Source organism: Entelurus aequoreus, linkage group LG07, assembly GCF_033978785.1.
Source record: "Entelurus aequoreus isolate RoL-2023_Sb linkage group LG07, RoL_Eaeq_v1.1, whole genome shotgun sequence".
NCBI lineage: Eukaryota > Metazoa > Chordata > Actinopteri > Syngnathiformes > Syngnathidae > Entelurus > Entelurus aequoreus.
In genome coordinates this window covers 53,369,203-53,392,933 of record NC_084737.1, presented here as the reverse complement: position 1 = coordinate 53,392,933, position 23,731 = coordinate 53,369,203, and the positions used below count along the sequence as shown (strand labels likewise).

The following is a 23,731-nucleotide window of genomic DNA, read 5'->3' as shown; positions in this document are numbered from 1 at the left end:
CCTGGGCTGGTGAGGTTACATGCGGTCTGCAGTTGTAAGGCCGGTTGGATGTACTGCCAGATTCCCTGAAACGTCTTTAGACACGGCTTATGGTAGAGAAATGAATATTCAATTCACAGGCAACAGCTCTGGTAGACATTCCTGCAGTCAGCATGCCGACTGCATGCTCCCTCAAAACTTGCAAGACCTGCACATTTTAGCGTGTCCTTTTATTGTGGGCACCCTAAGACACACCTGTGCAATAATCATGCTATTTAATCAGCATCTTGATATACCACACCCTTAAGGTGGGATGGATTATCTTGGCAAATAAGAAATGTTCACTAACACATATTTAAACAGATTTGTGAACAATATTTGAGAGGAATAGTTTTTTTGTGTTTATAGTAAAAATATTAGATCTTTCAGTTCAACTCATGCAAAATGGGAGCAAAAACAAAGTGTTGCGTTTATATTTTTGTTCAGTGTAATGTGATTAAATACAATTTGTAGCAACTTTAAAATAATTGAATCGTTAAAAGTAGAAACAAATATGTTATGTATGAGTAGTTTTATGCATGAAATAGACAGTTTGAATCTCAGCTGGGTATTTCTGTGTGTAGTTTACATATTCTCCCTGTGCATGAGTGTTTTTTTCCCCCGGTAATAAATAGATAAATAAATAAATAAATAAATATCAGGTTCTCATAAATTAAAATTTATTGGGGGCATGAACAAAAAGATGTCCCCCAGGGGAGGCATACCAAAAAATAATTGAAATGCAGTGCGTTAATTGGAGACTGTAAATTGTCCATATGTATGAATGTGAGTGTGGATGATTGTTTATTTGGGTTTTATAATTGGTTGGCAACCAGTCCAGGGTATACCAAGCCTCTCGTCAAAGTCAGCTGAGATAGGAACCACCTTACCTATGGCCCTGACGAGGAGAAGAAATATAGAGAAGGGATGAATGAGCAGTTTTAAAGAAGTTGACATTTTGTGGTTAGGGTCAAATGTGTGAGTACATTTTAAGGACGCCTTGAGGGTTCTAATATGCAAAGTGCTGTGGATCTCCATCCATCCATTTTCTACCGCTTGTCCCTCTTGGGATCGCGGGGAGTGCTGAAGCCTATCCCAGCTGCATTCGGGCAGAAGGCGGGGTACACCCTGGACAAGTCGCCACCTCATGGCAGGGCCAACACAGATAGACAGACAACATTCACACTCACATTCACACACTAGGGTCAATTTAGTGTTGCCAATCAACCTATCCCCAGGTGAATGTCTCGTTTTATTAATAGGATTATGATACAAGATCAACGTCCTCTTGCAGGTTGCTGATTACATTCCTCAACTTGCAAAATTCAGCCCTCACCTGTGGGGCGTGTCTCTTTGCACCATTGATGGACAAAGGTAAGCATCTCCTAAATACATGCATCCATAATGACGCCATCCAGCCCATATAGCAACCATGTCTCAGAGCTCCCATGTCTTTCCATTCACATATTCATGCCGTGCAGACACTCTGTGGGTGACACCAAGGTTCCCTTCTGTCTGCAGTCGTGCATCAAGCCCTTGGAGTATGCCATCGCTGTGCACGAGCTGGGCAGCGAACACATCCACCAATTTGTGGGCAAAGAACCCAGCGGATTCAGGTTCAACAAACTGTCCCTGAACGAAGAAGGTGAACAAACTTTAATCACAGTAATTGCCAGTAGTAGTAGTACAATACTGTAGGTAACACTGTATTTTTTGCCTCTTAGGGGTGAGTGAAGAATGCGTGAAGAATGCACTTCCGACCTGATAAGCCCGAAAGAGATGATACAGTATTATCTGCTCAAAGATGGCACCTGGTGGTTATTTGAGCACACTGCAGTTAGTCCTGGATAGTACCAGGCTCATTCACACGCAAGATTCTCACAGGAATGAGGCAAAAACACGGTGTTACCTACTGTTGTAGTAGTAGTAGTAGTAAAACAGCTTCAATGATCACTTTAGATTTTCAGACAGTTTTTTTTTTTGCCGTGAACTATTACATCACCTGTGACACATGTTCTCTCTAAGTGATGTTGCGTTGGGAAGTAGTTGTTCTAATCGTAGCAGCTCACTGGTGGGGGGGGGGGGATTGGTGATAACATGCTCTCATTTCTTTTCCAGATAAGCCACACAACCCAATGGTGAATGCTGGAGCTATCGTTATCAGCTCTTTAATAAAGGTAACATCTCCCAGCCTGTCACCACGCAGTGTTTGTAAGCTGAGGTCTTCACTCACACCCCCACCCCCACTCCACCCCAACACGCACACACACACACACACACACACACACATACACACACACACTCCTCCCCGATTATAAAAATAACTGAAGTTAGCTAAGCAAGTTTTTTTTTGTTTTTTTTTTCTTATTTTTCACAAGCTGCTTTTTGACTCGGGTGTCACATTGGGTTAAAATTATTCAATCAATCAATCAATCAAAGTTTATTTATAAATCCCTAAATCACGAGTGCCTCAAAGGGCTGCACAAGCCACAACTCAGGTTCCTCATCAGGGCAAGAAAAAACTCAACCCAATGGGATGACAATGAGAAACCTTGGAGGGGACCGCAGATGTGTGGACCCCCCCTGGGCGACCGGTGCAATGGACGTCGAGTGGATCAGCATAATATTGTGAGAGTCCAGTCCATAGTGGATCTAACATAATAGTGAGAGTCCAGTCCATAGTAGGGCCAGCAGGAGATTATCTTGAGTGGAGACAGGTCAGCAGCGCAGAGATGTACCCAACTGATGAACAGATGAGTGGTCCATCCTGGATCCCGACTTTGGACAGCTAGTGCATCATCTCTCTGCCCCCCTCTCCTTCATGGAGAGGGGGTAGAGCAGAAAAGAAACGGCAGATCAACTGGTCTAAAAAGGGGGTGTATTTAAAGGCTAGAGTACACAAATGAGTTTTAAGATGGGACTTAAATGTTTCTACTGAGGTAGCATCTCTAACTGTTACCGGGAGGGCGTTCCAGAGTACTGGAGCCCGAATAGAAAATGCTCTATAGCCCGCAGACTTTTTTGGGCTCTGGGAATCACTAATAAGCCGGAGTTCTTTGAACGCAGATTTCTTGCTGGAACAAAAGGTACAATCAATCAATCAATCAATCAATGTTTATTTATATAGCCCTCAATCACAAGTGTCTCAAAGGGCTGCACAAGCCACAACGACATCCTCGGTTCAGATCCCACATCAGGGCAAGGGAAAACTCAACCCAGTGGGATGACAATGAGAAACCTTGGAGAGGACCGCAGATGTGGGTGACCCCCCCTCTAGTCGAGTGGGTCTAGCATAATATTGTGAAAGTCCAGTCCATAGTGGATCTAACATAATAGTGAGAGTCCAGTCCATAGTGGGGCCAGCAGGAAACCATCCCGAGCGGAGACAGATGCACAGGCGAGCGGTCCACCCCGGGTCCCGACTCTGGACAGCCAGCAATACAATCAGCAAGATAGGATGGAGCTAGACCGTGTAGTATTTTATACGTAAGTTGTAAAACCTTTAAGTCACATCTTAGGTGCACAGGAAGCCAGTGCAGGTGAGCCAGTATAGGCGTAATATGATCAAACTTTCTTGTTCTTCTCAGACTTATTAATTTTTTGAGGGAATATGGATTAAGGTGCCATTGAGGATTTTTTCCACAAATGCACCCCCCACAATCATAATGGTATCAGCCATATGTCTAACAACTATCCATCTGATACAATTAACAAACATGAGGACATTTGTGAAACCCTGCACTTTGCTGTAGGTATAAATTGTGACTTTCAAAGACAACAAGTATTTATTATATTTACTGAATAAATAGCACACATTAGAAATGGCTCATATCTATTAACACTGCTTTACACTATTTTAAGTTTTTTTCAGGATGAAGTTTTTTGTTTTATTTGAATATTTTTTTAACCCATTTTTTACAATATGAGCAAAGTTTCTCATTCGAAACTGCTCTATCTGTACTAGAAGTGAGCCAGAACTTCTTCATAGTGTGCCAATCACTCCATTATTGATTGGTCAGTCGATATCCAGGGCCAGTGGACTTCGACCAGCAGACGAACGCCAGATTTGTCAGTGGGCACCACCAAATATGGTGCGTGTGCGTGTCCACTGATTGAGTTTTGCTTTAGTTTCACAGCTGACTGAAGAAAACTGTTGGGCCTCACATGTAGGTCAGCTGTACAGGAGCGACTGTGTAAAGGACAGTGGGGGTGTTGTTGTGTGCGTGCGCTTCTGGCCAATCAGAGAGTCTACAGGAGAAGGTGTGTCACGCGCCCTTGCTGACACTTATAGCGAGGTGATAATGTGCTATGCTTTTTAAATGTTTCAGGCATGCAAAATAAGTTACATTGAGAAACATCACATGGTTACATTTGCACTATTGCACACATGTCTGAAAAGGATTTGGAAGAGGAGGAGCTTATTTAACACTACATCTTTGCCATGTCTGTTCCTGCAATGTTTTTCAAATAGTGGAGTTGGCAAGCAGCCGGGGATATTTTATGTTTTATGTATACACTCTAGTATTCATGTTAGAACGATACACAAGCCTGCAGCGAGTCGGCAGCAGTGCTCAATCCAATCAACAGGCTTTCGGTTCTACCGAGTAGAAGTAGTAAGTACACAGCAACACCTGTGTACTTACTACTACTATCCAGTAGAGATAGTAAGTGTTTACCACTAATACCTGATAGCAGTAGTAAATACACAGGAACACGTGCATTTATTAGTGAAAAGCAGTAGGAGTAGTAAGTACACAGAAACGTGTGTACTTACCACTGCTACACACTAGTAGTAGTAAGTACACAGGAACACATGTGAACTTACTACTACTACCCAGTAGATGTAGTAAGTACTTACTACTACTACCTAATGGAAGTTAGCAGTAGCAGTTGCTACTATTACATAGGTGCAGTATTAAGTACACAGTACTTATTTATACAAAGTAGAGATAGTAAGTACTTACTACTGCAAGTACACTGGACTACAGACCGAGCAGTGGCAGAAAGATGGAAAAGTTTGTGACAGGAATGGAAAGAAAAGTCGTCAGCAGCATATATGAAAAATGTAGCTCAAACAAATAAATTAATATTATTAGGTTCTCAATAGCAATTCCGGGGGAGACGAAAATTCTGTCCCTATGACAGGGGTCGCCAACCTGTGGATCTTTGGGACCCTACCGGTCGATCGCGAAAATATTAGAAAAAATATTATATTATATTATATTAATATGACATCAGTGACATCCCCACCCGGAGAATGACCAATGCAATGCAAACAGGCACGCATTTTAACTAGGGCTGGGCGATATGACCTTTTTTTAATATCTCAATATTTCTAGGCCATGTCACGATGCACGATATATATCTCGATATTTTGCCTTAGCCTTGAATTAACACTTGATGCGTATAATCACAGCAGTATGATGATTCTATGTGTCTACATTAAAACATTCTTGTTCATACTGCATTAATATATGCTCATTTTAAACTTTCATGCAGAGAGGGAAATCACAACTAAGTCAATTGACCAAAACTAGGGATGTCCGATAATGGCTTTTTTGCCGACATCCGATATTCCGATATTGTCCAACTCTTAATTACCGATACCGATATCGATATATATAGTCGTGGAATTAACACATTATTATGCCTAATTTTGTTGTGATGCCCTGCTGGATGCATTAAACAATGTAACAAGGTTTTCCAAAATAAATCAACACAAGTTATGGAAAAAAGTGGCAACATGGCACTGCCATTTTTATTATTGAAGTCCCAAAGTGCATTATTTTTTTAACATACTTCAAAACAGCAGCTTGGAATTTGGGACATGCTCTCCTTGAAATAATCCTGATACCCACTACAACTATGGGAAACACTGTAACTTTGACTTTCACAAAGTGCTTCTTTTTTTTTATTTTTTAAACATGCCTCAAAACAACATCTACAAAAACAATGAAGGCACACAGCTTCAGTCCAAAGTATTCTATAAACTGGGCTCAATCTGCCCTGTTCTTAACGTATTCGTATGAGTAACAAAAATGTGCAAATAAAAACAAGAAAGGCACAAAAATAAAAAACTGCTTCAGTCTAGACTAGTAGATAACACAGCCATCCTTTAAAGTGCATGAACATTAATAAAACTGCTTCAGTCTAGACTAGTAAAAACACAGCCGTCCTTTAAAGTGCATGAACATTAATAAAACTGCTTCAGTCTAGACTAGTAAAAACACAGCCGTCCTTTAAAGTGCATGGGGAAAAAAGGCACAATACATAAATAAAACAGCTTCACTCAGTCCAGACTATCAGTCTATTTGTGCAACAGATGAAGCTCAAAGAGTGGGCTAATTATTTTTCTCCTTATCATCACGTGTGAGAGGTAGATTTTTCTGAATGAAAACAAGCATCTGCAAGGGGTTCTGGGTATTTGTTCTGTTGTGTTTATGTTGTGTTACGGTGCGGATGTTCTCCCGAAATGTGTTTGACATTCTTGTTTGGTGTGGGTTCAAAGTTTGGCGCTTCTTTGTAACAGAGTTAAAGTTGTTTATACGACCACCCTCAGTGTGACCTGTATGGCTGTTCATCAAGTATGCTTGCATTCGCTAGTGCGTGTGTCAAGCCGTAGATAGTATGTGACTGGGCCAGTACGCAAAGGCTGCGCCTTCAAGGATTAATTGACGCTCTGTACATCTTCCTGCGTCCGTTTAGAAAGTCACAAATGTTACTTTTGGAAACCGATACCGATAATTTCCGATATTACTTTTTAAAGCATTTATTGGCCGAAAATATAGGCGGTCCAATATTATCAGACATCCCTAACCAAAACTGTATCTATTAAACAGTTAATAAGCAGTGGCACAAACATTCATGTCATTTCAAAACAGAAAGTGCAAGATTGTCAGAGACATTTTAAAACAAGCTATAAGTGCACTTGTGTGCATGATGTCACTAAGATAACATATCAAAACAACACTAAATTAAAGTGCACTTTTTGTACAGAACGCCACTATAATGTTTTAAAACAAATAAAGTGCACTTTTGTGCATGATGTCACACAAGATATTTCAATAACTGTCAAATAAAAATGAGTTGCATAATAGGAAATCAAATAGTATATGTCCTTCGCTATGTGGTAGGTTCCTGCGGACGTTATCTCCTTCTGTTGTTGATAATTTTTTTCATACGGTGTTGATGTGGAAATGGTTACTTCGGCATTTTGTGGGTGTGGCACCGAACGGAGATGTTGACATGCGGAGTTTCAAGCACCCTTCATTCTCTAACAGGTGACTTTTCAAATGATGCTACATGTTAGCAGTAATGTTACTTTTTGTAGCAACGCTTTTGCCCCACATTTGACAAATTATGGTTGTCTGTTCGACATCTTCCCGCTTGAAGCCAAACCACAGCCAGAAGATGGACCCCCTGCTATTGTTCTTGGGAATTATGCCTTCCTTCATTTGTTACCAGATTCGCACCTTCTTTCTCTCGTATTACCACTCACACCACAGCTAACGTTACCCATGCCGCTACTTCTCTGCTCAGCGAGGGCTTGTGATGTTGCACGCGCGGAAGTATGTGACGTATGTAAGAAGGTGCACTTGTTTTATGTCTCTGTGAGAAGGAGAGACAAGTACGAGTGAGAAACGCATGCAGTTTAATGCCCGCAGCTAAAAGCAACTGTGTGAGAACGTATACTCGAATATCACGATATAGTCATTTTCTATATCGCACAGAGACAAACCCGCGATATATCGAGTATATCAATACATCGCCCAACCCTAATTTTAACCCTTGAACACCCCTCTGTCGCTTCAGCCTCTCATCCCGCGGCTCTTGACACCGCAGCCAAACCCCCTGGCCTCAAATGGCCACGCTCCACACCCGCTCGTCTCGCAAACGCACATTGCATAACATGCTCATAAATCATCGAGCCGCAACAATGCATTAAGGCTGATTGTTACAACGCATCGGACATTTTCGAGCATCCGACAATCAAACAATTCTTCACTCAACCATGACCATCACCGCTCACCTGTGACGGGAAGCTATTGAGCCAAATACTACAGTCTGTGAACACTACTCCATAGCACGGTTTTTGTGTTAATTTATTGTGAGTTCAAATCTAAACATTGACTTGTGCAAATGCAGTAATATATGATAAAACAAGGCGGTAGCTAAATAATGACTTCCCCATTATAACACATGATAAACCCGCCAGGTGAACAGCTGGTTTTACTACTTCCGGTGCTGGCATAAAAGACAACCATGTGTGATATAACTGACACAGGGGTAGATTTTGCAGATCATGGGCTCGAAAAGGTTGGTGACCACTGACCCAAAAACAGAAAATAATTAAAAGCACTGTGTTGTTGTGATGATTCATTCACACCATATCTTTTACATGTTGAAAAGGATAATGTTTGGTGTGCTTAGATTTTGTCAGTTAAATTTGGTTTCTAATCAAAGAACATGATCAGAATTTGTAGCAATGGACAGATTGCTTATGCAGTGATAGAGGACAGAAAAGGTGTTATAATTAAATACTATTAAGTAGAGATGTCCGATAATAACGGACTGCCGATATTATCGGCGATAAATGCTTTAAAATGAATATCGGAAATTATCAGTATCGGTTTCAAAAGGTAAACTTTATGACTTTTTAAAACACGGACGTAGGGAGAAGTACAGAGCGCCAATAAACCTTAAAGGCACAGCCTTTGCGTGCCGGTCCAATCACATAATATCTAAGGCTTTTCACACACACAAGTGAATGCATTGCATACTTGATCAACAGCCATACAGGTCACACTGAGGGTAGCCGTATAAACAACTTTAACACTGTTACAAATATGCGCCACACTGTGAACCCACACCAAACAAGAATGACAAACACATTTCGGGAGAACATCCGCACCGTAACACAACATGAACACAACAGAACAAATACCCTACCCAGAACCCCTTGCAGCACTAACTCTTCCGGGACGCTACAATATACAACCCTCCCCCCACCCCACCAACCCCGCCCACCTCAACCTCTTCATGATCTCTCAGGGAGAGCATGTCCCAAATTCCAAGCTGCTGTTTTGAGGCATGTTAAAAAAAATAATGCACTTTGTGACTTCAATAATAAATATGGCAGTGCCATATTGGAACAAGCGCTTTTCTTGTCGCCATTTTCGGGTCCCAAATGGCTGTCAAAGTGTCCCAACTTGTCGGATTATACTCTCAGCCATCTACTTTTCAGGTGAGATGCATGATTTATGACCTACAGTAAACGTACAAGGAGCAGGGAAGCGAGGAAGCAGCAGGCCACTCGATGATGTAAAAATAGGGACAAACAGAAGTGATTACGTCACCGCTCTAAATAATTTGTCTGCGTTAGCACTTATAATAACAATATCACTAATACTTGGTTAATATTCAAGTCACGAAATGTAAATGGAGTGTTGTTGGCTCTTTTTGAATGGGTATTTATTTAATTTTATGGGCCAAATAGTGGAGCTCCCATTGAGTTTTATTGACATGTATTTAATATTTATAATGCATTAAAAAAATCCATCCGTCATCATATCTTTCATAATTGATTGTGAATGATAGGCAACATTTTATGTGTCGGTTGAAAACTCGTTTAGGACTTCCCAACTGTTGTCCACAGGCAGGAGTGTTTACATTACTAAATGCACCAGGACATCACGTGACCAGTCAAAGTAAGCAAACACTGCCATCTGTAGGGCTGGCAGACTCAACATAGAATGACTAGAATAATCATGTCTAATTTGTTATAAAAAGGTAGTGCTTTATAAAAGTATTGTGAAATAACTTTGTAATTATGTAAAACAGAGAATTGGATACACAAGTTGCACCAAAAATTGAGAAAGAACTAAATAAAATGAAGTTATGGTTAAAATAACATTCATAAGAAGAAAAGATAAACAATAATTCATAACCATATGCAAGGTCTAAGGTCTCAGGGTAAGGTGTATGCTTTGCACTATTTCAGGGGAATAAATGAACGCTTTTTCTTCTCACTGATTTTGTTTTCCTCTTTCCTGACAGCCCGACTCAAATAAAGCAGAGCGGTTTGACTACGTAAGTACAAGCTCTGTTCCATCTACTGCAGTGTCGCCTCCATGTCATGCCTGTGTCGTTTGCAGATAATGGAGTTCTTGAAACGCACAGCTGGAGCAGAGTATGTGGGCTTCAGCAATGCAACGTGAGTACCAGAAGAAAAGCTGGATCTGCTATGCCCTCAGATTTGGTTTGCCAACTTTGTCTATGATCTTCTCCCAGCTTCCAGTCGGAGAGAGAGACGGGCGACAGAAATTTTGCGATTGGTTATTACCTTAAGGAAAAAAAGGTGAGGCGTGTTTGAGAAGTTGTTTTCAATGAAATGTCTTACGTGAGTGACAACTCTGACGTGAGCAATGTTGGACTTGCAGTGCTTCCCTGACAACGCTGACATGATTGCGGCCCTCGATTTCTACTTTCAGGTGAGGAAACCACTGTCGCCGTCACTGGACATTCATTTTAGAGGTAGGACTTTTTGAGCACCTCACTGTTCTTGTGGTGACAATTAGATTCAGAATCCATTTTTGATTCACCACGATTTTTCGTAATAAATTATTTGAATTACAGAAAAAAAAATTAAAACAGGTTACAGGTCACAAAGGCTTCTCTTGGCTGCTGACAAATTACGACTTACGTATGACGCAGTGTTGGCCTTAAAAAAAACGTATATGTACAAAAATCACGGAATGATAGTCAATCTCATAAAAGAAAATAGAGAAACCCCAACTCCAACCCAATCCCAGCTATGCAGTAGTAAGGATGGAAGTTTACAAATCAATTGAGAAGTCATACAAATACAATACTTAATAATTAAGAAAACTAATAAATACAACAAATCTTATTGATTTAGAATCTGAACAAATAAAAAATTTGAATTATAATGTCAATTTATTTTTTGATCACTCCTAATCATTTTTACACTTTTTTCAGCTTTGGGGAACCGTACGTAAGACATAGAAACAAAGTTGGTGACTACACAAAAGGTCATTTGTATCATCAATTCGGTGAAAAAAGAATACAACCATATAGAAACAATAAAGATTTTTCAAATGTTAAAAAGTCAACAATGATAAATAAGAAACATTTGTACAGTACAATAAAAATAATTTTAAAAAGCTCTGCTTCTTCCTACTCTTTTTCAGACATGTCGAATTGTGCAATGTGATGTAATGTAATGGTACGTTAAAAACAAAACAAAGCTAAACCAAACAATAAATATTTCTTTAAATAATATCCTTAGGTATTTAAATATTTTTGTAAAAATGACAGTTGTGTCCCAACTTGTTTCCATGTATTTTTTTTTTCTTTGTGTGCATTATGGGTGTTATATAAAGCAGTGGTCCCCAACCACCGGGCCGCGGCCCGGTACCGGTCCGTGGATCGATTGGTACAGGGCTGCACAAGAATTAATAAATTTATTTATTTATTTATTTTTAATTAAATCAACATAAACAACCAACATCAACCCAAAAAACCTCCCTCTCCTATTTACACTCATTCATTCGCACAAAAGGGTTGTTTCTTTCTGTTATTAATATTTCTGGTTCCTACATTATATATCAATATATATCAATACAGTCTGCAGGGATACAGTTCGTAAGCACACATGATTGTATAAAAAAAACAATTTGTTTTTTTTTTTAACCCCCCCCCCCCCCCCCTTTTTCTTCATTCTTGACACCTGACTGTCACATGAGATCTTCATACACATGAACATAATATATTTTCTCTTTCGTTCATAAAGGCAAAATAATTTCAATTAAAATGGGAAAGCAAACTTATTTCAAATGTAAGAGATTAGGTATTTTTTCCTCCCAGCTGTGCTCCATAGAGGTCACGTGTGAGTCAGGCAGCGTCATGGCGGCCACGCTGGCCAATGGCGGCATTTGTCCCATCACAGGCGAGCGTGTGCTGAGCACCGAGGCAGTTCGGAACACATTGAGCCTCATGCATTCCTGTGGGATGTACGACTTCTCCGGACAGTTTGCCTTCCACGTGAGTCACTGCTTGAAAGTTGTCACCCTAAGTGTTAATCACTTATTTTAATTGGATATTTTTTCACTTTCAGGTGGGCTTACCTGCCAAGTCTGGGGTCTCAGGTGCTGTCCTCCTGGTGGTGCCCAACATCATGGGCATGATGTGCTGGTCTCCACCTTTGGATCGCCTTGGGAACAGCGTGCGAGGCATTCACTTCTGTCAGGTACATGACCCTTGCATCATTTACGTGTCAATAGAGGCTTTGCAGCTGACGTCATCAGCCACGCCCATTAGCTTGGCGGCCATCTTGCCGGTCACCAGTTCAGTGCCGGTCAACAACTCACACATCCTTTCTTGTTAGATCTGCTGCTATTTGAGCTTGGAAATGCCGGAAACCTGCTGTGCTGTTGGATGTAGCAATAGACGAGGCGATAAACCAAATCTTAGCTTCTCTAGATTCCCGGCAAACATCAAAAAACGCGATAAATGGATCGCGGCAATTTGTCGTGAACGATGGAAACCTACGATTTACACAAGGATACGCAATGAACACTTCATATCAGGTATGTAAAAAAACTATTCACCCCTGATTTGTTTCACAAAATGTGAAATAATATAATATGGGATGATACAAATATGATTGTTGAAAATGCTGGGTGCATTTTTAGAAAGGCAGCAAGTGTGTGCTTTTTCCTTACCTTGGTCATGAGAAGAAATCGATTCTTGTTTGGAATCTGCCATATCAGCCCATCATGCACAAAACCTGCTGTAAAATACTTGTAGGCATCCAGACTCTTGTATGCCTTAAGGTCCTTTCCAGTGTACGGAGATGGTGAATCGACGAGGTAATTATAAATGTCTGGATATGAGAGATCAGGCAGGTCGGCTGTTGCAAAATGCTCAGGTGATTTTAGCATGCTTCTCGGTAAAAGGTACGGATCCGTTGTGCCAACAAGGTTCAACTTCTCTCGGTAACGTTTCTTGGACTCTTCATCCAAATGCACAACTTCATTGGAAAGAAAATCAGCCATAATTCAGATGAAATCGGTGAAAATGTAGCGCAGAAATCAACCTGAATCTGTACGAACACGTAGGAACGAGCTGACCCGTTGACCGGCAAGATGGCGGCATAACACAAAGTCACGTGATAAAATCACGTGACTGCAAAGCCTCTATAGATGGTCCTAGTGAATATTGAAAGAACATTTCGCATTTCTAGGAGCTGGTTTCTCATTTTAACTTCCACAACTACGATAACTTGAGACATTTCACCAGAAAGCATGACCCTAGACGACGAACAGATGATGAGCCGGTGAGTTCAGAACTATATATATACATATCTACCTGTATATCAGTATATATATATATATATATATATATATATATATATATATATATATATATATATATATATATATATATATATATATATATATATATATATATATATATATATATATCAGGCAGGCCGTGTGTTTCCCACGTAGGCCTTCAGTGATGTCTGACTTCAATGATTACCTCTTAAAATACCATAATTGATGTCCCCACATGACCATTGCTGGAATAATACTATACAGAAACACATTTACGCACTACTGCTCATTGAAACACCACCAACAGTGTACAAAACGGGTTATTTTCTGGCGCATTTAAAAATCAATAAACCCGCATCAGCAATAAAAACATATCTTATGTGGTACTGTAAAAATTTAAATTGCAAAAAACATATTAAACATGAAAGAAATAAAACATTTGAACTCACAATTTGTAGCACCCATTCGACGCCGTAGAGCCGCTCATAGTCAGTTGATTTGAGTGGAAATGGCGGGCATTTCCCCATTTCATTGCCGACCTCGTCACACAAGATGTAGTTTTTCTCAAGTAGCCTTCTTAAAAATGGCCTTGCAAATATATATCTGCCACTAATCAACATGTTGCTCTCCTTCTTTGTGGGTACTGGCGAGTTTTCTGTGGCTCATATGGCTCCTGTGCCACTGCCTATTTTCGCAGTTTGTGATTGGATACTCACTTGGGACTCCAAGGTGAGTATCCAATCACAGCGTGAGGCCATCTAGAAGGCCTCACTGACAACAACTGGTGATCTGATTGGCTATCGCAACAGTCTGTCACTGTATGTCCCCGTTCACTTACAGTGCACAGACGCCTGCATTGTTGATTCTGACGGCCACTAGCAGATTTGGTACAGCATGGCAACATAAGCTAGCTGAATTTTGATTGGGTACAAACTGTAACCTAAAAACAACAGCACTGGTCAGAGCATAATATGACATGAAGAATATATTAATAATTTTAGATATTTAAAGAAATTAAATAAAAAATTACTTGTATCTTTAATTATAATCATGATTTCAGCCCACCACTGATATATACTGTATATATATATACATATATATATATATTTATATAAGCTTATTAATGTATAATACTAGAGTATATATGTTTATATTTATGTTGTAATGTTTATTTTTTCCAATGACTAGAACAAGTGGGTGGTAAACTTAATGTTTGCAGCCTACAGCGGGGACGTGTCTGCTCTGAGGAGGTAACATTCCCAATAAGTAGGTTTCTTCTGTGAAAGTTTGGAGTCAAGTGATTGAATAGAAATATGAGGTATGTTAGTTAAGTTCCAGGACTTGTGTCACAAAAGCTTTATTTCAAATCCAAACTACAAGTTTTTTCCTTCAAAAAAGAATCCCCCTGGAGTCTAATGCACTTCCCCGATCCAACGCTCGCCTCTTCTCGCACGCTAACTGAAGCAAACACTGCAGGATCTCTCTGCAGACTCTCTGCTGCTTGATGGTCTGTGGCAAGAACTCGACAGTGGACAATGTTCCTCCCGTTGAGAATGCATCATCAGTTCTGGAACTTTTCTGACATACCTCAACTATAAAACGACATGATGTATGAAACAGTATTTGCTCGTTACTGAGCTTCAGATTTGCTTAGCGGTGCAATTCACAAATACCAAAACACAAACTCCTTTTTTTGGTTTCCAGGTTTGCGCTTTCATCTTTAGACATGGAGCAGAGAGACTACGACTCTCGCACAGCTCTCCACATTGCCGCTTCAGAAGGTGACGCACTTAAAGTTGTCTCTGCCTTGTCCTCTAATGCGGTCATTCTCAAACTGTGGTACGTGTACCACTAGTGGTATGTCAAAGTATCACTTTATTTGTGTTTTATTTTCCTATATTCAAACAGTGTTACAGTTCAAACTGTGTAATGTTAGAGTGGCCAAAAATATTCAACATACTTGTTAAGTAAAACCCCTGCCTTGTTTTTAATGAATACTTAGGCCTACTATGCTACTGTATTTTAATGTCGTGGTTTGGTTGGTAGAGTGGCCGTGCCAGCAACCTTAGAGTTCCTGGTCCGATCCCCGTCTTCCGCCATCCAGATCACATCCGTTGTGTCCTTGAGCAAGAAACTTCACCCTTGCTCCTGATGGGTTGTGGTTAGGGCCTTGCATGGCAGCTCCCGCCATCAGTGTGTGAATGGGTGAATGTGGAAATAGTGTCAAAGCACTTTGAGTACCGAGAAGGTAGAAACGCCCTGAGAACGGTAGGTTGTGAATTCAAACCCCGGCTGAGTCATACCAAACTATAAAAATGGGACCCATTACCTCTCTGCTTGGCACTCATCAAGGGTTGGAATTGGGGTTTATTTAAATCACCAAAAAGTATTCCCGGACGCAGCCACCGCTGCTGCTCACTGCTCCCCTCACCTCCCAGGGGGTGATCAAGGATGAGTCAAATGCAAAGAATAATTTCGTCACACCTAGTGTGTGTGTGACAATCATTGGTACTTTAACTTTAACTTTTAACCCATTTACCATAATGTGGGTCATTAGGTGTTTTTTCTGAGGTGGTACTTTTTGTGTTCTAATGCAGGGCTCCCCAACCTTTTTTCCACCAGGGACCGGTTTAATGTATGCATTATTTTCACGGACCGGCTTTCTACGTGTGGCAGATAAAAACTGCAAAAAAATGAGCATGAAAAAATTAATCTTTGGCCACGATCTGGCACATTAACATTTTATATGTCCATTCATTTGCATTGTTCCATGTACTATAACAAAGGAGTTGTAATATACATCTATTAACAAGCTTATTGTGTTTAGTGTGACAGCTGTAGTTTATAAATTAATTCCTGTTTCTGTGCTGCCCGGTAGCAAATGCATCACGGACCGGTACCGGTCCCCGGACCGGTGGTTGGGGACCACTGTTCTAATGTATTCAAACATAAAACTCACATTCTTTTCTAGGTCATGCAGATGCTGTAGTCTTCCTGACTGAGGAATGTAAAGTGAATCCTTGCATCAAAGACAGGTATTTACATGATAAGAAACAGCAATACAACAATCTAATGGTGTCTAATGGTGTCCAATGGTAGATGGGGCAACACTCCCCTGGATGACGCCACACAGTTTGGCCATCAGGTCATCGCCACCATTCTGCAGCAGTACCAGCTTGTCTATGCTGATGGTCACTCATCAAGCTTCAAGGAGGAGCAGAAGGTTGCCATGGACACGCTGAAGAGCGTCATGTAAAGGACCAGAAGAGGTTAAAAATACAAGTAAAGCACTTGGGTGGCGCAATATGAAACAGGGTGACAGACTAGTTTAGTTCATTTTATTCCGGACATGCGTAACAGGTTACATTTGTGCACAAACTAAGGTTAACAGTTTTACATCTCAACATGTTTGAAAAGGAGTGGGTTGAAGCATATCTTATTTAATCCCATTCCTTCTCCTCCTCATCGTCAGAACAATATAGATGGACACTTTGTTCACTCCTAGAAGTGAATGTTTGATTTTAAGATGTCTGCTAATGCTATGCAGGGTTACATAACATGTCATTATTGTATAGTGCTGTACTGTGAACGGATGTTTAATTTAATGTGTGATTAGGCATGTTCAAAAATTTTTGCGTTGTACCCAATTGTTGCTCATTTATTTTTTAAATAGGGAAATCCCTATTACGATTGATCGTTGCATGGATCCCCCCGTCCCCCAAATCAATGTTCCTAATGCTGATTGGAGGCGACTATGATGCACCTTGTCCTTTTATCATGGTTAACTGTTATGTTGTGTAATGGAGGTACAGCATATTTTGGTAACATAAGCAAATATGCCTACCACTACTTTGTATTCCAAAATAACAGCCTTTTTTTGCTAAATTGTTCATATCTCATTCACACATTTAAGCACTTGTGGTTACTATAAACTATATTACCATTTATGTTTTTGAGAGTTTTTGAGTGTTAGTCCGTTTTTTTATCCATGGGTGCATTCACGCTTGTTTTGGGTGCGTTTGTTCTGCCAGTAGGGTTCACCATAGGTCAAGTGTGAACACCTTCCAACAGAAAGTCAAGTGAACACTAATAATAATAATTGGCATTATCATTTCAGTTTTTGGCAATGGTTTCCTAATTTTCGGCTTCGATCAATAGTTTTCATTTCAGTGCATTCCTAGTGAAAATCATAAATAAATGAGTTAAACTAGGGCCAGAAGCAGAAATACAGTAGTTAAACATATCTGTCTCTTCTAAACTAAAGGGCCATCATGGTCATGACATTTTTGTGATGTTTCCTTGTAAACCATCTCCAAGAACCTTTTTGACATGTGTGTATCTTTTATATCCTCTTCTTTACATCTTAGCTGGTAAAAAAAATAAATATATATTCTACAGAAAAGAAAGCCCTACGAGCAATGTTCCCTCTAATTTTTCATGTGTGTGAGCAAACGCACAAACTCCCTGAGCATTCAGTGGAATACAGACATGCACACTGTGGCCATACCAGCAGCACATTCGTCTCAAACCTGACATCATTTAAATGTCTCATTATTATAATCAAGTGACTAGTCGATTTCAACAGATTATTTTCTATTATATGTGATTTGGCCCACTTAGATATTGTTTTTTTTAATCAGCTATGCACTATAGTATTTTATGCCTGGGTGGGGGTCCTGCTTTGGAAAGATTGTGTACCCTTTTCAGAGATCACATTTAGTTCCCCTTAAAACATTCACTTGTTGCATGAGATGAAGTGTTTAATAACTTTCTGTCCGTAAAATAAATATTTTTATTAGCAATTATGTAGTCCTGTAACATCATTTTATGATTAATATCCAAAAAATAACATTCTTAACAAATGACAGTAGAATAAGCACACTGATTGAGGAGTCATGGTAAAACGACCTGAAATTTACACTTTACGTGTAGTGTTGGAGTTGTCCAACTTTTTGTGTGGCCATAAACGCACCAGTGGCTAATTGCCATAGTGTATGTGTTGGTGCAGGTGAGAGAGAGAGCAAGCGGCTGCTGTTGATAAAACAGATGACAAAGAGTTGCTTTTGGCTTGGTTTGTACGGTAGACAACGACCAGTTTAGCTAGATAAAAGTATATTACACTTTGTTTTGGTGTGGTTATGGCCGACAAACCCATCCATCCATTTTCTACCGCTTATTCCCTTCGGGGTCGCGGGGGCGCTGCAGCCTATCTCAGCTACAATCGGGCAGAAGGCGGGGTACACCCTGGACAAGTCGCCACCTCATCGCAGGGCCAACACAGATAGACAGACAACATTCACACTCACATTCACACACTAGGGCCAATTTAGTGTTGCCAATCAACCTATCCCCAGGTGCATGTCTTTGGAGGTGGGAGGAAGCCGGAGTACCCGGAGGGAACCCACGCAGTCACGGGGAGAACATGCAAACTCCACACAGAAAGATCCCGAGGACGGGATTGAACTCACGACTACTCAGGACCTTCGTATTGTGAGGCAGACGCACTAACCCCTCTGCCACCGTGCTGCCCTGGCCAACAAACAATTTCGCTAAATAAAAGGGACCGATGGAATTCCTGTCCTCCTTTAAGTGTCTACACAGACGTTACAATAATTTAAGTGTTGACAAACATTGTATTATCTGTTGTGGCCGCCTTTCATCATCTGTTACTCACAGTTGCATTGCAAAATCATACAAAACAAACGATTTGTTTATTTTGTTTAGAGTGGGATTTGATTTTTTGCACGGCATAGATTTGCTGTGCGCAGAGGACGCGTGAGCAGTGCGCAATTGCGCACCTTAGAGGGAATGTTGACCCCAAACACATGCCCACATTAAAAGATACCACAAAAATATTTTCTTACATTTTTGGTTACCAGAGTCATAAAAGAATAAAATGTTTAGCCAGTTTTAGTGATGCCATTTTAATAAACAATATATAGTATTGACAATATTGCAAGGGTAGCACCAAAAATGAACTTGGCGATCTTGTTCTCTCGTTAATATATAGACGTGAATACATTTTACTCATAAAGTCTCGAGTATACAATATATATAATAATGACCATGCAGAAGATCGGAGCGGTTTCAAAGCCATGAATGGGGAATTTATACATTATTGCTCTTTAGGACAGTTGCACTGAAGCTATCGCTTAAGGCCCTGAGGCTCATCCATGCCTGAGTGTGTGATCAGCTCCCCATCCCAAAGTCCAAAAGCTGGGCAGAGCGGCGTCTTAAATTGACTACTCATTGCGTGAATGATCCTGGGTCTCTCAGGGTCCACCAGCCCCAGAAGCCCCGCCTCAAAGTCCAGCAGAATGCCCACACGGTCGGGCTTGCCTACCAGGGACACTGGAACAATCTTATTGTTGGTCATTGTGAACCACTTGCGCTGGGCGTAGCCGAACACCCACGAGGAGCTGCTCGTGCCCACGCAGTCGTCACGGGACATGAGCTCTTCGGCCACGCCTACGCGAAACTCCTGAGATTTTTTGACCGTCACCTCCCAGTAGTGGCGCCCGCTGCTGATTTTCCCGTCGCCGAACACGACTGCCCAGTCTCGGAAACGTTCAGGGTTGGTTTGCACGTGGCTGGGGTCCAGGCCCAGCATGCGGTAGATGACGCCAGTGTCTTTCTTGAAGATGTCCAAACTGCTGTGAGCCGTCCTCTCATCCAGGCGGAACTGCAGACCTACACGCACACGGTACATTTATTTTATCAATCACAGCCTCTGGGACATATAATTTCCATATTTGCCAACCCTCCCGATTTTCCCGGGAGACTCACGAATTTCAGTGCCCCTCCCGAAAACCTCCCGGGGCAACCATTCTCCCGAATTCCACCCGGACAACAATATTGGGGGTGTGCCTTAAACGCACTGCCTTTAGCGTCCTCTCTCACCTGGCTGAAACCTTCACCCCTTAACAGCCGCATGCTGTCCAGGCGTCCGCTTTTCCTCCATATAAACAGTGTGCCCAGTCACATAATAATGTAGCGTTGGACGGGTTTAACAATGGTCTTTACTCGAAGATGTCAAGAGATGCTGACATGTTGTAAGATCTTTTACCACAGTGGTCCCCAACCACCGGGCCGCGGCCCGATTGGTACCGGGCCGCACAAGAATTTTTTTTTTTTAATAAAAGTTTTTATTTTTGTATTTTATCAACATTAAAAACACAATATATACATTATATATCAATACAGTCTACAGGGATACAGTCCGTAAGCACACCTGATCGTATTTCTTTATGAAAAAAAACCAAAAAAAAACCCCGCCCCGGTCCGTGGGACAAATTTTCAAGCGTTGACCGGTCCGCAGCTACAAAAAGGTTGGGGACCACTGTTTTACCATGTTTGATGATAACATTAATTTCTATCGCGCACACACACACATATACACACACACAAGTGTGTGCAAAGCATACTTGATCAACAGCCTAACATGTCACACTGACGGTGTCCGTATAAACAACTTTAACACTGTTACAAATATGCGCCACACTGCCAACCCACACCAAACAAGAATGACAACCACATTTCGGGAGAACATCCGCACCGTAACACAACAAACACAACAGAACAAATACCCAGAACCCCTTGCAGCACTAACTCTTCCGGGACACTACAATAACATCTACAGCTTTTGGAGCTCAGTGCACAACTGCACACACAACAAGAAGGAGACGAAGCAGAAGAACGAAGAAGAGACATGGCGACGACGAGTAAGAAGAAGAAATACGCTTGCAAGTTCCAAAATGATTGGAAAAAAGAAATTTCATTTCATCCAAGACAGCTGGAAGGGGAAGGGGTATGCTGCATGCACCTCAACCCCCCCCCCCATCTCTCAAATTCTGAGGTCTCAAGGTTGGCAAGTATGATCATTTCTAAATCTCACATGGCAGCATACACATTTGGATCAACTATAGACTTTTAGATTTAAAATATTTGATTACCCGTAGTTTATATTCTTACTCTGTAAATGTGGCTGCTGTAACAAATCATTTTCCTACAAAAAGGATCAGTAAGTTGTCTGAAGGTTTGCAGCTTCACAACTTTCTTTTTAGATGAATATATTTCGAAAGATACTCTTATTAGTGTAACACTATGGGACACAACTTAGCAGAACTCAAGCAAACTACAATTTGACTCCCGCGGCTTCCGTCCTGTGCAGTCAAGAAAACATGGACTTGAGTCCGCGTCCCTGCACTGACATCTGAGCAGCTAAGTTAGACGCCAACGTGTCATAGTTGTCATTTTAATCTTACTGTTTTTGGTCGACGTGGCGAACAATCTCCTCGCTGGCAAGTTGGTAGTTTGTCTGTGTTGTGTTGACAAAGTACGAGTTACTGTCCGTCCCACCAGGAGATAAACACGAGCGACATTACGAGACGACGCCATGATTCTCTGCTCACGTGCTTCTTCTTCTACGTTTATTTATTGGCGGTTGGCAGTCAAGTCTTTGTGCTCATTACCGCCACCTGCTGAAATGAACCGTGGCTCGACCCTGTCCTAAATGACTATTTCCTTCTGTCTTAAAATGTAAGTTTTAAATTCTGCATGTCCCGAATGTAATTGTCAAATGTCCTCAACTGCCATAGGTGTACTAACCTTCCCAGTCTCCAATTTATTATCATTGGTTATCTATCTTTCTTATATTTGCTACAACAAATCACTGTACTACTGTACATGCTCAATAGTATTATGTTTCCCTGTTAATTTCCCAGCACTTTTTAACTGAGTAGTGAGGATTATGATAATCTAAACCTGGAACACAAGTCTTGTACTGAAAGATATATACAAACCCCGTTTCCATATGAGTTGGGAAATTGTGTTAGATGTAAATAATATAAACGGAATACAATGATTTGCAAATCCTTTTCAACCCATATTCAATTGAATGCACTACAAAAACAAGATATTTGATGTTCAAACTCATAAACTTTATTTTTTTTTGTAAATAATAATTAACTTAGAATCTCATGGCTGCAACACGTGCCAAAGTAGTTGGGAAAGGGCATGTTCACCACTGTGTTACGTGGCTTTTCCTTTTAACAACACTCAGTAAACGTTTGGGAACTGAGGAGACACATTTTTGAAGCTTCTCAGGTGGAATTCTTTCCCATTCTTGCTTGATGTACAGCTTAAGTTGTTCAACAGTCCGGGGGTCTCCGTTGTGGTATTTTAGGCTTCATAATGCGCCACACATTTTCAATGGGGGACAGGTCTGGACTACAGGCAGGCCAGTCTAGTACCCGCACTCTTTTACTATGAAGGCCACGTTGATGTAACACGTGGCTTGGTATTGTCTTGCTGAAATAAGCAGGGGCATCCATGGTAACGTTGCTTGGATGGCAACATATGTTGCTCCAAAACCTGTATGTACCTTTCAGCATTAATGGCGCCTTCACAGATGTGTAAGTTACCCATGTCTTGGGCACTAATACACCCCCATACCATCACAGATGCTGGCTTTTAAACTTTGCGCCTATAACAATCCGGATGGTTCTTTTCCTCTTTGGTCTGGAGGACACGACGTCCACTGTTTCCAAAAACAATTTGAAATGTGGACTCGTCAGACCACAGAACACTTTTCCACTTGGTATCAGTCCATCTTAGATGAGCTCAGGCCCAGCGAAGCCGACGGCGTTTCTGGGTGTTGTTGATAAACGGTTTTCGCCTTGCATAGGAGAGTTTTAACTTGCACTTACAGATGTAGCGACCAACTGTAGTTACTGACAGTGGGTTTCTGAAGTATCCTGAGCCCATGTGGTGATATCCTTTACACACTGATGTCGCTTGTTGATGCAGTACAGCCTGAGGGATTGAAGGTCACGGGCTTAGCTGCTTACGTGCAGTGATTTCTCCAAATTCTCTGAACCCTTTGATGATATTACGGACCGTAGATGGTGAAATCCCTAAATTCCTTGCAATAGCTGGTTGAGAAAGGTTTTTCTTAAACGGTTCAACAATTTGCTCACGCATTTGTTGACAAAGTGGTGACCCTCGCCCCATCCTTGTTTGTGAATGACTGAGCATTTCATGGAATCTACTTTTATACCCAATCATGGCACCCACCTGTTCCCAATTTGCCTGTTCACCTGTGGGATGTTCCAAATAAGTGTTTGATGAGCATTCCTCAACTTTATCAATATTTATTGCCACCTTTCCCAACTTCTTTGTCACGTGTTGCTGGCATCAAATTCTAAAGTTATTGATTATTTGCAAAAAAAAAAATGTTTATCAGTTTGAACATCAAACATGTTGTCTTTGTAGCATATTCAACTGAATATAGGTTGAAAAGGATATGCAAATCATTGTATTCCGTTTATATTTACATCTAACACAATTTCCCAACT

General features: G+C 40.9%; 3 protein-coding genes across 3 annotated transcripts in view; 2 read left to right on the top strand and 1 right to left on the bottom strand.

Annotated features, from left to right (window-relative positions):
- Nucleotides 1-18,148, top strand: part of LOC133654001 (glutaminase kidney isoform, mitochondrial-like) — a 40,276-nt gene extending 22,128 nt beyond the window's left edge. The window contains exons 5-18 of the mRNA XM_062053925.1: nucleotides 1,313-1,392; nucleotides 1,500-1,663; nucleotides 2,137-2,195; nucleotides 10,075-10,107; nucleotides 10,173-10,231; nucleotides 10,309-10,375; nucleotides 10,458-10,508; nucleotides 11,905-12,081; nucleotides 12,155-12,286; nucleotides 13,283-13,375; nucleotides 14,565-14,626; nucleotides 15,081-15,157; nucleotides 16,348-16,411; nucleotides 16,476-18,148. Of these exons, the coding sequence (XP_061909909.1) occupies nucleotides 1,313-1,392; nucleotides 1,500-1,663; nucleotides 2,137-2,195; nucleotides 10,075-10,107; nucleotides 10,173-10,231; nucleotides 10,309-10,375; nucleotides 10,458-10,508; nucleotides 11,905-12,081; nucleotides 12,155-12,286; nucleotides 13,283-13,375; nucleotides 14,565-14,626; nucleotides 15,081-15,157; nucleotides 16,348-16,411; nucleotides 16,476-16,632 (1,275 nt within the window). The 3' untranslated portion in view covers nucleotides 16,633-18,148. The remainder of the gene's footprint in view (nucleotides 1-1,312; nucleotides 1,393-1,499; nucleotides 1,664-2,136; nucleotides 2,196-10,074; nucleotides 10,108-10,172; nucleotides 10,232-10,308; nucleotides 10,376-10,457; nucleotides 10,509-11,904; nucleotides 12,082-12,154; nucleotides 12,287-13,282; nucleotides 13,376-14,564; nucleotides 14,627-15,080; nucleotides 15,158-16,347; nucleotides 16,412-16,475) is intronic.
- A 1,136-nt stretch (nucleotides 18,149-19,284) lies between these two features.
- spryd4 (SPRY domain containing 4) lies at nucleotides 19,285-21,818 on the bottom strand. The gene is made up of 2 exons (XM_062053948.1): nucleotides 21,641-21,818; nucleotides 19,285-20,066 (listed from the first exon to the last, which is right to left on the bottom strand). Exons 1-2 carry the CDS (start codon nucleotides 21,771-21,773, stop codon nucleotides 19,522-19,524), a joined length of 678 nt encoding a protein of 225 aa, XP_061909932.1. The 5' UTR covers nucleotides 21,774-21,818; the 3' UTR covers nucleotides 19,285-19,521.
- Nucleotides 21,557-23,731, top strand: part of LOC133654005 (acid-sensing ion channel 1-like) — a 154,845-nt gene continuing 152,670 nt past the window's right edge. Inside the window, exon 1 of the mRNA XM_062053936.1 lies at nucleotides 21,557-21,914. The gene's annotated coding sequence lies outside the window, so the exon portion shown is untranslated. The remainder of the gene's footprint in view (nucleotides 21,915-23,731) is intronic.

Bases quoted from the DNA above. Each gene is read 5' to 3' on its own strand.
- spryd4 (XM_062053948.1), bottom strand. From the start codon at position 21,773: ATGGCGTCGTCTCGTAATGTCGCTCGTGTTTATCTCCTGGTGGGACGG. The intron at 20,067-21,640 runs GTAAGATTAAAA...GTGTGCGTGTAG, and splicing joins CGCCACGTCGACCAAAAACA to GTCTGCAGTTCCGCCTGGAT.